The 15,648-nt window shown below is 37.8% G+C and overlaps 1 protein-coding gene across 3 annotated transcripts in view; it reads left to right on the forward strand.

Annotated features, from left to right (window-relative positions):
* Nucleotides 1–14,789, forward strand: part of RNF2 (ring finger protein 2) — a 48,610-nt gene extending 33,821 nt beyond the window's left edge. For all 3 annotated transcript variants that reach the window (XM_012444691.2, XM_012444693.3, XM_064370338.1), the window contains exons 3-7: nt 3,056–3,216; nt 4,563–4,778; nt 10,838–11,110; nt 12,549–12,720; nt 12,943–14,789. In XM_012444691.2, coding sequence (XP_012300114.1) covers nt 3,056–3,216; nt 4,563–4,778; nt 10,838–11,110; nt 12,549–12,720; nt 12,943–13,044 — 924 coding nt within the window. In that variant the 3' untranslated portion in view covers nt 13,045–14,789. The remainder of the gene's footprint in view (nt 1–3,055; nt 3,217–4,562; nt 4,779–10,837; nt 11,111–12,548; nt 12,721–12,942) is intronic.
* The last annotated feature ends 859 nt before the right edge of the window (nt 14,790–15,648 follow it).

Genomic DNA, 15,648 nt, shown 5'->3' on the forward strand with positions numbered 1-15,648 from the left:
TAAATACGACTTGACAATACAGTTGGCCCTCCACATACATGGGTTCTGCATCTGTGGATTCAAGCAACCATAATCGAAAAAATTCAGGAACAAAAAATTTTCACAAAGTCCCAAAAACCAAAACTTGAATTTTTTGTGTGCCAAGTAGTATGTTGAATCCATGCAAATGAGGTGCTGTATGGGCATTGTATTAAGTATTACAAGTAATTTAGAGATGATTTAAAGCAGTAGTCCCAGGGGCCAGTTTCATGGATGTCAGTTTTTCCATGGATCAGGGTGGGTGAGTGGGAGATGGTTTCAGGATGAAACTGTACCACCTCAGATCATCAGGCATTAGATTCTAATAAGGAGCACACAACCTAGCTCCCTTGCATGTGCAGTTCTCAGTAGGGTTCACACTCTTATAAGAATCTAATACCACCACTGATCTGACAGGAGGCAGAGCTTAGGCGGTAATGCTTACTCACCGGCTACTCACCTCCTACTGTGCAGTCTGGTTCCTAACAGGCCAGTACCTGTTCACGGCCTGAGGGTTGGGGACCCCTGATTTAAAGTACATGGGAGAATATACCTAATTTATATGCAAATATCATGCCATTTTTTATAAGAGACTTGAGCATCCAAGGATTTTGATGCGTGTGGAAGTTCCTGGAGCCAATCCCCCATGGATGCCAAGGGTCAACTGTATATACTTGGTGACCTTGACAAGAGCAAATTAACCTGAGTAGATTGTACAGGTTGAGGGTTGAATGGAATCATGATGCATTCTCATCATTGGCTCACATTGATGAATCAAGGATATGATAATTTTATGTATATGGTCTAGTAAGGGGAGGGTAGAAGTGAAAAAAGATGAATAGGCAGTTCTTCAGAGAAATTTGGCTATGCAATGTGAAATTAAGTTTTCAGTTTGTTTACAAGATGGAGATAGAGGCCGGGTGTGGTGGCTCACGCCTGTAATCCCAGCACTTTGGGAGGCCAAGGCGGGTGGCTCACCTGAGGTCAGGAGTTCATGACCAGCCTGGCCAGCGTGGTGAAACCCCATCTCTTCTAAAAATACAAAAAATTAGCCTGGTGTGGTAGTGAGCGCCTGTAATCCCAGCTACTCAGGAGGCTGAGGCAGGAGAATCGCTTGAACACGGGAGGCGGAGGTTGCAGTGAACTAAGATCACTCCATTGTACTCCAGCTTGGGCAACAAGAGCAAAACTCTGTCTCAAAACAAGAAAAAGATGGAGATAGAGTGCCCATCTTCCCTCTCCCCTACAGCTCTAGGGTGCATCATTCATGTTTTACTGTGCCGCAGCCTGAGTTGAGATTCCAATCTCTTAGGCTGATTCAGTGGAGGAGAGATTGCTGAAGCCTGAGAGCAAACAGAATAATAAAAAGAAGCATGTCTTTGAGAAGGTACAAAGGAATATACCTTTGATAGGAAGAGGTATATAGTTTTTCCTTTTAACAAGGGAGAAGATGATGTATAGATTTGGTAGAGAGGAAATGAAGGCACTCTCTTTTAATGAAGTATCTCAATAAATTAAGGTAAGGTAGTTTATTGAAAGTGCAGATGGAAAAAGGTCAGCAGATAGAAGAAAAGGTGTAAAATAGTGTATAGAAAGGAAAAGAAACCAGTTGCTGAGCAGTATTGAACACCCATATGAGGCTTGTAAAATGTTTAGTTCTACCAAGGTGGTTTTCCCTTTTTCTTTTCTCCCACAGTGCTACACGTCTGCACAGATACAGCCCTGGAGAAGAACGTAGAGGGTTGAATATATCCAGGGTTGGGATTTTGTTAGGTGTGTTCTAAAGGAGAGGAGAGCACACTTGATTACTCTCTGGGTCATCAGTATACTCTCAGTGATAGTTTCTGAAATCAAAAAGTTTGTCTAAGAGTAAAATTAAGAGAAAAAAAGAATTATTTTTTTATTTCATATTTATATATATTCATATTTATGTAATTTATATAGAGAGGCTGAAATGTAACAAGCATATTTTATTAATAGTTAAGCCCTTTATGAACAATAGCTATAGTTTCTATGTTTTTCTTTTTGGAGTAATCCATCTCTGACCATATAAAGAAAGCACAAGTATGATGAACTTGCAGTGGAAACAGGAAGCACAGGAGCCTATTGAAAGCCGCTTATTTATACCTGCATCTTGCTTTACAGTTCTCACCATGCTAGAACTCTCCTCAATCCACAGGAGTTGATATTGATGGCATTAGAGCTGAATAATCTATATTCTCACTGCCAGCTTGTGGGGAGGATGGGTAATAGTGATGAAGCAAGTAGGATTCGCTAATCACTCTGCAGCAGGGGAGATATGTCCTGAAATTTTACATTGGAACTCCAGATGCATTTGGAGAGAAACATTTTTAGGCATGACAATTAGATATAGCAATACATTTTATACTTTGGATATATTCTGGTTTAAATCAGCTTCTGGTGAGAAGCTAACCACTTTATATAAAATTGGTCTGTGGAAAAGAATTTTGGGGGTTCGAAAGTATTTTAAAATGAAATTCTATTAAGCTATTTATAAACTGGAGAATATTGGAATCTTATTTTAATGGGCAGCATGAAACATAATTTTTTGTGAAAATGGTGTCACTTTTGAAGATGGACATATTCTGAGGGTTATTTTAGCGGTTTCTCCTTTTACAGGTAAGAAAGCAATGTTAAATAATGGTTTAGACTCAGTTAATATGACTAGAATTAGATCAAATCTAAGGTATATGGTTCTAAATTCAGTGCTTTTTTATTATACCAGGCTAATTTCCCACTAGTTAGCTTTTAAACACCTTAATATGTTATTTTTAGCGTTTTAAAGTTAAGAGCATTTATATAATGTAGTGGTGGTGGGGCTGAGGAGAGCTGTAGGCAGTTATAGCCAAAACAAAGTTAGCTGTGAGTTGACAATGGTTGTGGCTGGCCGATGAGTACATATAATGTTCTTTTTTTTTTTTTTTTTTTAAACCATTTCCAGTCCTTTTATACGTTTGAACTTGTCTGTAATAAAAAAAATTAAGTAGCTTTTAATTTTGAAGTGACTCTCTTACAGGAGGCAATAACAGATGGCTTAGAAATTGTGGTTTCACCTCGAAGTCTACACAGTGAATTAATGTGCCCAATTTGTTTGGATATGTTGAAGAACACCATGACTACAAAGGAGTGTTTGCATCGTTTTTGTGCAGACTGTATCATCACAGCCCTTAGAAGTGGGTATGTTGAAAAGACTTACTATACTAGGTACTTAAATTGTACCATGGGAGTGCTTTCCGGGATTTGAGAAAATACGTTTTCTTTTTTTCTTCTTCCTTTGTTGTTGTTGTTACTGCTGCTGTTGTTGTTGAGATGGTGTTTTTCTCTTCTTGCCCAAACTGGAGTGCAATAGCGCGATCTCGGCTCACTGCAACCTCCACCTCCTGGGTTTCAAGCCATTCTCCTGCCTCAGCCTCCCGAGTAGTTGGGATTACAGGCATCTGCCACCATGCCTGGCTATTTTGTTTTATTTTTTTGTTTTTTGTTAGTAGAGACAGGATTTCACCATGTTGGCCAGGCTGGTCTCGAACTCCTGACCTCAGGTGATCCAGCCACTTCAGCCTCCCAAAGTGCTGGATTACAGACTTGAGCCCACTGCATCTGGCTGAGAAATACATTTTCTTTTCTTTTCTTTTTTTTTTTTTTTGAGATGGAGTCTTGCTCTGTTGCCCAGGCTGGAGTGCAGTGGCACAGTCTTGGCTCACTGCAACCTCCACCTCCCAGGTTCAAGCAGTTCTCCTGCCTCAGCCTCTTGAGTAGCTGGGATTACAGGTGTGTGCAATCATGCCTGGCTAATTTTTGTGTTTCTAGTAGAGACGGGGTTTCACCATGTTGGTCAGGCTGGTCTCGAACTCCTGGCCTCGTGATCCACCTGTGTCGGCCTCCCAAAGTGCTGGGATTGCAGGTGTGAGCCGCTGTGCTTGGCTGAGAAATACATTTTCTGTAGGTATTTGATTGAAAATTAGAAATCTTTCTCAAGTCACTAAGTTTTAGTTATGGGAAAATCTTTGAGATTGCTGATTTTTAGAAGTTTCATAGGATGAGTATTTGCTTTGAGGAAATTACAAAGCATAAAACCATGATTTTTACAGATAAATATATAAAATAATATTCTTATGAAAGTATTTCAATAAAACAATTTATTACATATAAATTGTGTGTGTGTGTATATATATATACACACACATATATATATGTATATGGGTATTTTTTCCATGTAAAGCATGGTTATCAGAAAGGGGATATTTAGAAAAGAATAGGTTTTTATTTCTAAGATGGTTATATATAAATTATCTTGGGAAATACTCAAATTTTTTCTTTTGATGAGTGGTATAGAGTGAGGTTTCTAAAATCTTCCTTACCCACTACTCAGATGTTCAAGGAAATTCAGATTGATCGGTTTAAATTTCTGTGACTTATTAAAGGTGTTGGAATAAAGGTGATAACTATCTAGAAGCTGTATTTTTTTGTCTTTAGCCCAAAGATACTAGGATTGTTTACATTTGCTTTCCCCTCCTTTTATTTAGCAACAAAGAATGTCCTACCTGTCGGAAAAAACTAGTTTCCAAAAGATCACTAAGGCCAGACCCAAACTTTGATGCACTCATCAGCAAAATTTATCCAAGTCGTGATGAGTATGAAGCTCATCAAGAGAGAGTATTAGCCAGGATCAACAAGCACAATAATCAGCAAGCACTCAGTCACAGCATTGAGGAAGGACTGAAGATACAGGCCATGAACAGGTATATGGGAAAGAGGGTCAGAGAGGGTAGCTGTTTTTCTGAATACTTTATTAAATATTAAATTTACTTTTTTAAAAAGGTAAAATACAGTTAACAAATAGTAGACTGCCTGATTACTTATCGTGCAGGTATAATAGATGCCTCCAGGTATAAAGGGTATTTCATTTAAAATACTAAAATCTCTCTTGTACCTACTTCTTTCTTGACTTACAGTTCTATTTCTTATCTTATCTTTATAGCAAAATCCCTTGAAAGAGTTGTATCTCCAGTTCTTTTTCCATTCTTTTATGAACCCCCTCCAGTCAGACATTCATCCTCACCACCCCATCATATTGCCCTTATCAACGTTATTAGTGACCTCTTCATTGTGTCATCTAATGGCTGATTCTCAGATTTCGTCTTACTTAGCAGCATTTCACACAATTAATTTCTAACTTCTCTTTGAATAATTTTCTTCACCTGGCTTTCAGGAGGCCCTATTCTCCTGGTTCCCTTTGTATGCCATTAGCTGTCCCTTCACCTGTTTCTTTTGTAGTTTGATTTTTTATTTTAATTTCCCAAACTCTTAAAGGTGGAGTATCCCAGAGAATAGTGTTTCTCAGTACAAAATCTGACTCCAGATTATCTTATTCAGTTTCATAGTTTAATTTACCATCTATATGCTGATGAGTCCCAAATTTATATATCTAGCCCAGACTTACCTGAAATTTCGACACATGGCCTTTTGGGTATCTAATAAGCATCTCAGACTTAACATAATCAGTACTGAGCTTACCCCCTACTTCTCTTTATTCTTACTCATTTTGGTTGATGGCAACTCTGTCATTCCACTTACTTAAGCAAAAAACCTTGGAGTCACTTTTAAATCTCTTTTGCATATCCTATATTCCAATCTGTAAATAAATAAATATTTTTTGCTTTCTGCATAGTATATCCAGATTCATTCAGGCCATAACAGTCTTTCATTTGATGTATTCAAATAAATTCCCACCTGGTTATTCTACTTCCCATGCTTACTCCTACATAGTCTATTCTCAGCACAGCAGCCAGAAATACTGTTTGTTTTATTTTGTTTTGTTTTGAGATGGAGTTTTGCTCTTTTTGCCCAGGCTGGAGTACAATGGCACAATCTTGGCTCATTGCAGACTCTGCCTCCTGGGTTCAAGCAATTCTCCAGCCTCAGCCTCCTGAGTAGCTGGGCGTACAGGTGCCTGCCACCATGCCAGGCTAATGTTTTGTAAATTTTTTTTTTTTTTTAGTAGAGACAGGGTTTCTCCATGTTGGTCAGGCTGGTCTCAAACTCTCGACCTCAGGTGATCCACCCACCTCAGCCTCCCAAAGTGCTGGGATTACAGTCATGAGCCACAGAACCTGGCCCTTAGATATACTGTTAAATTGAGAGGAAGATCATGGTTTTCCTTTGCTTGGAGCCATCTAATAGGATAAAAACCAAAAGACTTTAATGATGGCTTCCAAGACCCTATATAATCTGGGCATTTTCCCTTACCCTCTTCCTTTTTTCCTCTCTGACATTATCATTTCATTTCATCAGGCCTCAAGGATAATCATTATTTTCCACAGAAGGAGATGATAAAGCCCCATCTCAGTCTGTTGGTTTTTGCCTTGGCTGAACATCAAATTCACTCAGAAAGCTTTTAAATCGCAAGGCTTTAGGTATTATCCCTGTCCCAGTAATCAGGGCCCAGATATTTCTACTTTTAAGGTTCTGTAGATGATTGTGGAATGTAGACAAGGTCAAAAACCACTGGCTTAAAGGTTCCAAGATGTGCTCCATTCTAACAGTATTAAACTGACCTATCACTCTATTTATCAAAGTATAATAAAGTACTAAATGTTAAATGTATTTATTTTTAAAATAATTTTACATTCCTAAGAGTTGGAAGGACTTTAATGGTTGTTCACCGTAGGCTTTTACTAAAAGCAAGACTGTCCTTTGCATATATTCCTTCAGTTTTGCTTATACATTTCTAGTAGTGGGGCTATGTGATAGGCACTCCTTTCTTTTGTTGGCAACTTTATTACAGCTTCCTTACTGTTCCTCAGACACACCAAGAATGCTTCTGCCTCAGAGCCTTTGTACTTACAGTACTCTTTTTCAGAAACCCTCCTTTTCCAGGTAATCCACATGGCACACTACCTCACTTTCTTAGCAGGTATCAGCTTAAGTTCTCAGCTTCCATTCTTGGACTCTATACTTCCTTACCCTCCCTGCCCTATTTTTTTCTCCATAGCACTTATCACTCTCTGATATGTTACCTGCTACACTAGAATATGGGTAGAGACTATGTCAGTATTGTTGACTTTTTTTTTTTTTTAATGGAGTCTCGCTCTTTCATCCTGGCCGGAGTGCAGTGGCACAATCTTGGCTCACTTCAAGCTCTGACTCCCGGGTTCAAGCAGTTCCCTGTCTCAGCCTCCCTAGTAACTGGGACTATAGGTGCCCTCCACCATGCCCAGCTAATTTTTGTATTTTTAGTAGAGACAGGGTTTCACCATTTTGGCCAGGCTGGTCTTGAACTCCTGACCTCACTGACTTGGCCTCCCAAAGTGCTAGGATTACAGGCATGAGCCACCATGCGCAGCCTCATTAACTCTTATAACACCATTATTTAGAACCGTGCTTGGCTTAAAGTAGTAGCTGCTCAGTAAATATTTTTTGATGTGTGAATTTTTGTTTGCATTCTTCCTTTATATCGAATTAAAATTAGTGTCTTGTGTGCAGCAGTCTAAATTTGTCTTAGGTTGAAATACTTATGTTGACTTTTACATATATGTCAGATTCTACTTCTTTGTTTTCAGATACTTTTATATATAGATACATATATATATGTTTGTACATATTTCTCTTAAGGCTTAATATTCACATTCCTAATTTCTTTTTTGTTCCTCATGACACTCAAGATTGGTGTCGTTCTTAAAATGCTACCATTAGGACAGTATGTAATATTATAGATGTGATTTGATAAATATAGGCTATAATAGACTAGTAATGTCTTTTATATGAACATTATTCTTTAAATGCTTCCTGCAGTTACATTAATGTAGCTCTGTCACATCAATCCTTTTTTGGAAAGAGTTGTGGAATAAAAATATATTGAGTCTTAATAAACCTGTTAGGTGATTAATTTATGGTCAACTAAAATAACTTTTCATTTGCTTTAGTTGTAGATTTTAGAAGATATTTTAGTCTTTTTATTGAGCTCTTAATTTTTTGTCTCGTTATTTTAGCCTGTTTATGCTTTTTTTCCCCCAAAAAGTGTGGTAAAAGACATAGAATTTTCCATCTTAACCATTTGTAAGTATAGAGTTCAGTAGTGTTAAGTACATTCTTTTTTTTTAAACTATTGACTCCCCAAAGCTGAACATTCACAATGTTGTGCAGCCAATCTGTAGAACTCTTTTCGTCTTATAAAATTGAAACCCTGTATCCGTTAAGCACTAACTCCTCATTCCCCCCCAACCCCCTCCCACCCCTGTCCCCATAACTGTCATTCTACTTTGTTTCATGAATTTCCCTTCTTTAGATAGCCTCATATAAGTGGAATCATGCAGTATTTGTACTTTTCGGTTTTTTGTTGTTGTTATTTAGTAGTAGTATTATTTATTTCTCTTTTTACTTGACCATAGGCCACCAAGTTAAGTATTTGTACTTTTGTGCCTGGTTTATTTTATGTAAATGTCCTCAGTATGACTATTCATATTGTAGTGTGTGGCAGGATTTCCTTCCTTTTTAGGGCTGAATAATATTCCACTGTGTATGCTTATATATTTTTGAATCATAGTTTGTTATTTAGCATACTAGTCATCCCCTCTTAGTTTTGCAGTAATCTATAGATTTTGTAAGCAGGATTTTTTTTTTTTTTTAAATACGAGTTCTTGAGCATCTTTCCTAACCATTGGACTGTTATTTCCTTGTTCTGGCAATAAACATAATGACAGTATTCTTACAAGTGCCAGGCATTCTTTCATATTTCTTTTACATCATATATTCCTTCTTTTTTCTTTTTCTTTTTTGTTTGAGATGGAGTCTTACATTGTTGCCCAGGCTGTAGTGCAGTGGTGTGATCTCGGCTCACAGCAATCTCTGCCTCCTGGGTTCAAGCAGTTCTTCTGCCTCAGCCTCTCGAGCAGCTGGGACTACAGGTGTGCGCCACCATGCCCAGCTATTTTTTTTTTTTTTTTTTTTTTTTTGTATATTTTTATAGAGACAGGGTTTCACCATGTTGGCCAGGATGGTCTTGATCTCCTGATCTTGTGATCCTCCCGCCTTGGCCTCCCAAAGTGCTACAGGCATGAGTTACCGCACCCGGCCTCTTTTTTCTTTTATGTACAGGTAGAGAGACAGGCAATGTGGTAGAAAGAATGTGGTCTAGTTCACATCCTAGCTCTAGCTCTCGCACTTATTAGTTGTACAATGGTAGGCAAATTATTTAATCTTGTACCTAAGTTTCTTTGCTTTTCTCAACTAGAAAATGACAGTAATGGTAACTGCCTTGACACGTTGTTTTGGAGAGTAAACAAGATTATATGTATAAAGTGCATTGCCCTACCAGTAATTCGTTTTAATATCTGAGCTTGTTATAAAGAGCAGCTTCTGTGTCCACATTGGTTATTTAGATACCATCACATTTTCCTCAGTAGAATCATTTTGCATTACCGTAGCTGACTTTGAGGAAAGTCAGCAGGAAGGAAGTACTTACTATTATTCTTAAATCTTGTTCCTTAAGAATTTCTAATTAAAGAGGCATAAGTATCTTCCCTAAGAATTTTTACATTTTCGTATCTGAATCATACCTTTCTTCAGACCTGTAATCTCATGAGAGAAAATGCTCAGAATATAAAAATTTGCCAATAATTCTTACAGTCTTTTAATAAAGAAAATTATTTTTAAGATATAGCATCAGGCCGGGCGCGGTGGCTCACGCCTGTAATCCCAGCACTTTGGGAGGCCGAGGCGGGTGGATCACGAGGTCAAGAGATCGAGACCATCCTGGTCAACATGGTGAAACTCCGTCTCTACTAAAAATACAAAAAATTAGCTGGGCATGGTGGTGCGTGCCTGTAATCCCAGCTACTCAGGAGGCTGAGGCAGGAGAATTGCCTGAACCCAGGAAGCGGAGGTTGCGGTGAGCCGAGATCGCGCCATTGCACTCCAGCCTGGGTAACAAGAGCGAAACTCCGTCTCAAAAAAAAAAAAGATACAGCATCAGCCAGACCCAGTGGCTCACACCTGTAATCCCAGCACTTTGGAAGGCTGAGGCAGGCAGATGACGAGGTCAGTAGTTTGAGACCAGCCTGGCCAATATGGTGAAACCCTGTCTCCACTAAAAAAAAAAAAAAACAAAAAACACAAAAATTAGCTGGGTGTGGTGGCGCGTGCCTGTAGTCCCAATGACTTAGGAGGCGGAGGCAGGAGAATCGCTTGAAACTGGGAGCAGAGGTTTCAGTGAGCCGAGATTGCACCACTGTACTCCAGCCTGGGCAACAGAGTGAGACTCCGTCTCAAAAAAAAAAAAAAAGAAAGAAAAAAAGAGAGAGAGAGTGTCTCACTCTGGCCCAGGCCAGAGTACAGTGGAGCAATGCTAGTTTACTGCACCCTTGAACTCCTGGGCTCAAGCCATTCATTCTTCTGTCTCAGCCTCCTGAGTAGCTGAGATGATAGGTGCACACCACCATGCCCTTAGTAATTAAATTTTTTTTTTGTTGGTAGAGATAGGGTCTCAAATTCCTGGCCTCAAGCTCCTCCCACTTTGGCCTCTCAAAATGTTGGGATTACAGGTGTAATTTTACATGTCTGGCCAGTAAAATTATTAAATGAATAGAAACATTTGTAAAATCATTTAAATATTAGCCTGTGAGTGAGAGAGATTTTTTTAGACCTTTCAGGATCATGTGGGAAACAATGTCATCCAACTCAGAGCAAATTCAGTTACCAATATTTTTTGGAATCCTAAAGTTCAATAGCAGACATGCTTCAAATTTGTGACTTTAAAGGCCTAAAAGTAAACTTTATGCATCCTTTTCTCCCCCTTGACTAGACTGCAGCGAGGCAAGAAACAACAGATTGAAAATGGTAGTGGAGCAGAAGATAATGGTGACAGTTCACACTGTAGTAATGCCTCCACACATAGCAATCAGGAAGCAGGCCCTAGTAACAAACGGACCAAAACATCTGATGATTCTGGGCTTGAGCTTGATAATAACAATGCAGCAGTGGCAATTGATCCAGTAATGGATGGTGCTAGTGAAATTGAATTAGTATTCAGGCCTCACCCCACACTTATGGAAAAAGATGACAGTGCACAGACAAGGTAAGTATGTGGATTAGTTTCAGATTATTTAAATTCAGAATGTTTAATTTGGAGGTAAAAGGCAGTCTTGTGTAAGAAGTAGGAGCAATATTTGTCATCCCATTGATTGTCGGGGTTCAGTTACTAGCTGCCTAGATTGTTGTTTTCTTCTTTCCTCCCTCATGTGCTTTCCACTCAAAGTTGCACATCTGAAAGGAATGACTCTTCTTGGTAGAGAAGGAAAAGGGAGCCATTCAAATTTCTTAACAGTGTTACTAGAGGAACAATAGGCTCTAAAACTCTTGCTGGCAAGAATGGCTGCTTTATCACTGTCTCTCCAGCACACTGCCTGCCATTGAGTGCAGATAAACATCAAACAATTATTGAATGAGGGATTGAATGACATATTATGCTTTAAAAATCCCCAAATTAACATTTCTGTTTTTTTTGAGACGGAGTCTCACTTGTCGCCAGGCTGGAGTGCAGTGGCACAATTTCGGCTCAGCCTCCGCAACTCTGCCTCTGGGTTCAGGTGATTCTCCTGCCTCAGCCTTCTGAGTGGCTGGGACTACAAGCGCACAACACCATGCCCAGCTAAATTTTGTATTTTTAGTAGAGACAGGGTTTTACCACGTTGGCCAGGATGGTCTTGATCTCTTTATCCACCCACCTCTTCCTCCCAAAGTGCTGGGATTACAGATGTGAGCCATCGAGCCTGGCCTCTTTTTTTTTTTTTTTTTTTTTTTTAAAGTTACGGAGTATTGCTTTGTAACACAGGCTGGAGTGCAGTGGCATGATCTCGGCTCACTACTACCTCTGCCTCCCGGGTTCAGGCGAACCCTGCCTTAGCCTCCCGGGTAACTGGGATTACAGGTGCCCACCACCACACCCAGCTAATTTTTGTATTTTTTAGTAGAGACGACGGGGGTTTTGCCATGTTGCCTGGGCTGGTCTTGAACTCCTGACCACAAGTGATGCCCCCACCTCAGCCTCACAAAGTGCCCACCCAGCCCAAATTAACATTTCTATGTTTAGTCTTAAAAAAGACATTTTAATTCTTAGACAATAAGAAATTTGCTCCTATTCTGTTTCCCTTGCTGCTACAGCCAGCAGATTCTGGTCATTAGGGTTTGAGGGATATGTTGTTCCTTTTTCCCCTTTAGTACTTTGTGTATTTCCATTTGATTTTTGGCACTGTGTATCATATTTTGCAGAAGATAAGGTAGGTGAAGTTTTCATGGCCTGACAGCAAGATGTTGAGTGTTTACTTTCCCCTCTTCTGTACTTATCAGTAAGAAATTTAGATTGTAGAACACTAAATTTCTGATATTATTTTGTGAATAATTGAGACATTTCCATTTTACTTAGTTCTTAAGAAATGTATTAGTTCCATAATTTAAGTACATTTTTCTCATTGGCATATTCTAGAAATGAAATTTTTAATGATTTATTCTTCCAGATACATAAAGACTTCAGGAAACGCCACTGTTGATCACTTATCCAAGTATCTGGCTGTGAGGTTAGCTTTAGAAGAACTTCGAAGCAAAGGTGAATCAAACCAGATGAACCTTGATACAGCCAGTGAGAAGCAGTATACCATTTATATAGCAACAGCCAGTGGCCAGTTCACTGTGAGTATTTAAAATAATAGACTGTTGAAACTGGGAGCACATTGACCAACTGAGTGGCAAATGGTGGGGTAGAATCTAATAAATAATGTAAAAGACCACAACACAATGTTAAGTGACAAGTAGTTATTCCTAAGATTTGAAAAAAAAGATTCTGTGGACTTCTATTTTAGTTTCATTATTATTGTGGTTTCAGCAGTTTTCATAATTTCTTTTTTGTTTTAGGTATTGAATGGCTCTTTTTCTTTGGAATTGGTCAGTGAGAAATACTGGAAAGTGAACAAACCTATGGAACTTTACTACGCACCTACAAAGGAGCACAAATGAGCTTTTAAAAACCAATTCTGAGACTGAATTTTTTATAGCCTATTTCTTTAATATTAAAGATGCGCTGGCATTACTTTTATGGACAGATCTTGGATATGTTGTTCAGTTTCCTTTCTGAGCCAGACTTGTTTACACTATTCACATCTTTTCCCCTTTATTTAAGATTTCCTTTTCGGCTAGAATTGCATTTATTCAGTACTTTTTTCTTTCCTTTAAAAAATATATCTAAAGTTTCATGTGTTTTTTTTCTCCTCACAAAGTGTGGTTCCACTTGGAGCACCTTTTTGACCCAGGAATTTTTCATAGTTTCTGAATTCTTAAAGATTCAGTTGGCTGTCCTTTTCCCGCTTCCCTCAAAAGATTTTTAGTCCTATAGAATGTTAAATATTATGTATTCTGACTTCCTCCCCCTCCCCGGAGTGTTGTATATTTATAGTTTTCTATATAAATTGTAATATCTTCATGAAGACCCAAGGCTCAAATTTACTGTCCTTAAAAATGATTCTCATAGGATTATTCTTTTCATGGTATTTTCTTCCATAATATTTCATTTTAAAAAGAAGTTCTTTATGAACTTAGTGTCCATTGTCATGCAGTGTTATTTTTTTCCATTCTTTTTTCCTGTAATTTTTGAATTTCTGGTCCTGGAAAGAATGAAACAAAATCTTAAGTTCTATGAGAACTTGGTTCATTGACAGACTTTGCTGAAGAAAGAAAAATTAAATTGGTAGTAAAATAATAGTTTTCAAGTGTATATTTGAGAGTGCTTTCTTTGTATTAGTTCTGCTGTCACTTCTTTTCCTTTTTTATATGTGATGTTTTTCCCCATTAAAATACCAGAGATAATGGAGATATTTTGCACTTTAGCCTTGATGAAAAGTACAAGATATATTCAAAGCTTCCCTAATTTTTTTCTTATTTGTAGCCACGTAAGTTTCAAGAATAACATGGCACATAAAACAATCAGAAAAAGTTTGTTTCCATTTGAAAGGTATATCATTTTGGGTTGCCAGATCAGTTTATAAATTTGGTGCTCTTCTATTACACTTTGTAGAAGGTTAATGGATCTTGAGCCCTGCTTTGATACGTAGTGAAAGATAATTCTCTAGAAAAATGTCAGCCCGTGGGGTAAGATCATTCTGCTGTTTTAAATTTTTATATTGAGGGACAATGTTGGGTGTTTGGGAGCCAGAGGGCTTTGTTGACAGGTCAGAAATAAGATTGACTTGTGTGTTATTGTTCGTCTCTCTCCAAACTCTAAGTATGTTTCCAAGTTTATATCTCACAGTATTTAAAATGACATGTTTGCATTGAGAAATTAACCCTAAAGCGTTTTTGATAGGAGAGTGTAGACTTCCAGTACCATTGTAACTAAACTCTCTCTGGTCATTGTAAATATTTACCTGTCAGTTTTGACAGATTGGGGCCAGCTTGATGTTTTAAATCTTCAGCCCGGTATGAAAGCTTAAAGGTATATATTCAGTTTTTTACCATTTTATTGAAAATATTTAAAATCTGTTTTTACAGGGTTTTTCTTTTTGTAATCTGTGCCATGAAATTTGAAAACCACCAAAAATCAAGGAAACTTTTATATATTCAATTCCTTTTCTGGTGTAATGTTAAAGTTGTAAAGATTATTAATGCATGCCCACTGAATATAACCCTGGTTTTGTGATAAAGTTGCTTAGATTTTGTTGATGACATTAGATTAGTAGTTGCATTAAATAACTAAATTCTTATGGTGATTATTAATTGAAATTTTGTCTTTAAGCAGAGAGTTATTTGTGAATATAAGCTTTGTGCTTAGAGAATGTATGTGTTTTTATCTGTTAGTATGAGAGGATATAAACTGCATCATTAGTGAAATTATTGGTTGTGTAATCCTTTGTGAAAAATAATTCTAGGTATTTGACAGAGTATTGAGTATATTTAGTGTGTGCGTATATGTGTGCATGGATGTGTGTTGGGGGAGGCGGAGAGGAGATGCTATTGACCATCACTACCAACCAAGGTTTCATAAAGTATTATCTAAGTAATTTCTGTAATCACTGTCTCAACTGAGGGGCAAAAGGCTCATCAAAAGTGGTGTGAAGGCTTTGGGTACTTATGTAAATTTTTTGATGGTAACATATACATAACCAGATTTACAATTTTAACCTTTTTAAAGTGTGTAATTCAGTGGGGTTAGGTACATTCACTGTGTTGTGTAATGATCACCACTATCTACTTCTAAAACTTTTTCATCATCCCAAACAGAAGCTCTATGCAATTAAGATAACACATTTCTCTTCTTCTGAACCCCTAGTAACCTCTATTCTACTTTCTCTCTTTGAATTTGACTATTTTAGGTGCCTCATGTTAAGTGGAATCACACGTTAGTTTCAAGGTTCACATGATAGCATGTATCAGAATTTCATTCCTGTTTATGGCTGAATAACATTGTATATGTATATACCACATTTTGTTTGTCCATTCATCTGTTGGAAACTTTTTGGTATTGTGAATAATACTGCAGTGAACATTATTGCAGAAGTATATAATTGAGTTCTGCCTTCTGTTACTTTGGGTATATATGAAGGAATAGAATTACTGGATCATATGATA

The sequence above is a fragment of the Aotus nancymaae genome, unplaced genomic scaffold (assembly GCF_030222135.1).
Source record: "Aotus nancymaae isolate 86718 unplaced genomic scaffold, 86718_ANA_hifiasm-v0.15.2.pri h1tg000108l, whole genome shotgun sequence".
In the NCBI taxonomy this organism is placed as follows: Eukaryota; Metazoa; Chordata; class Mammalia; order Primates; family Aotidae; genus Aotus; species Aotus nancymaae.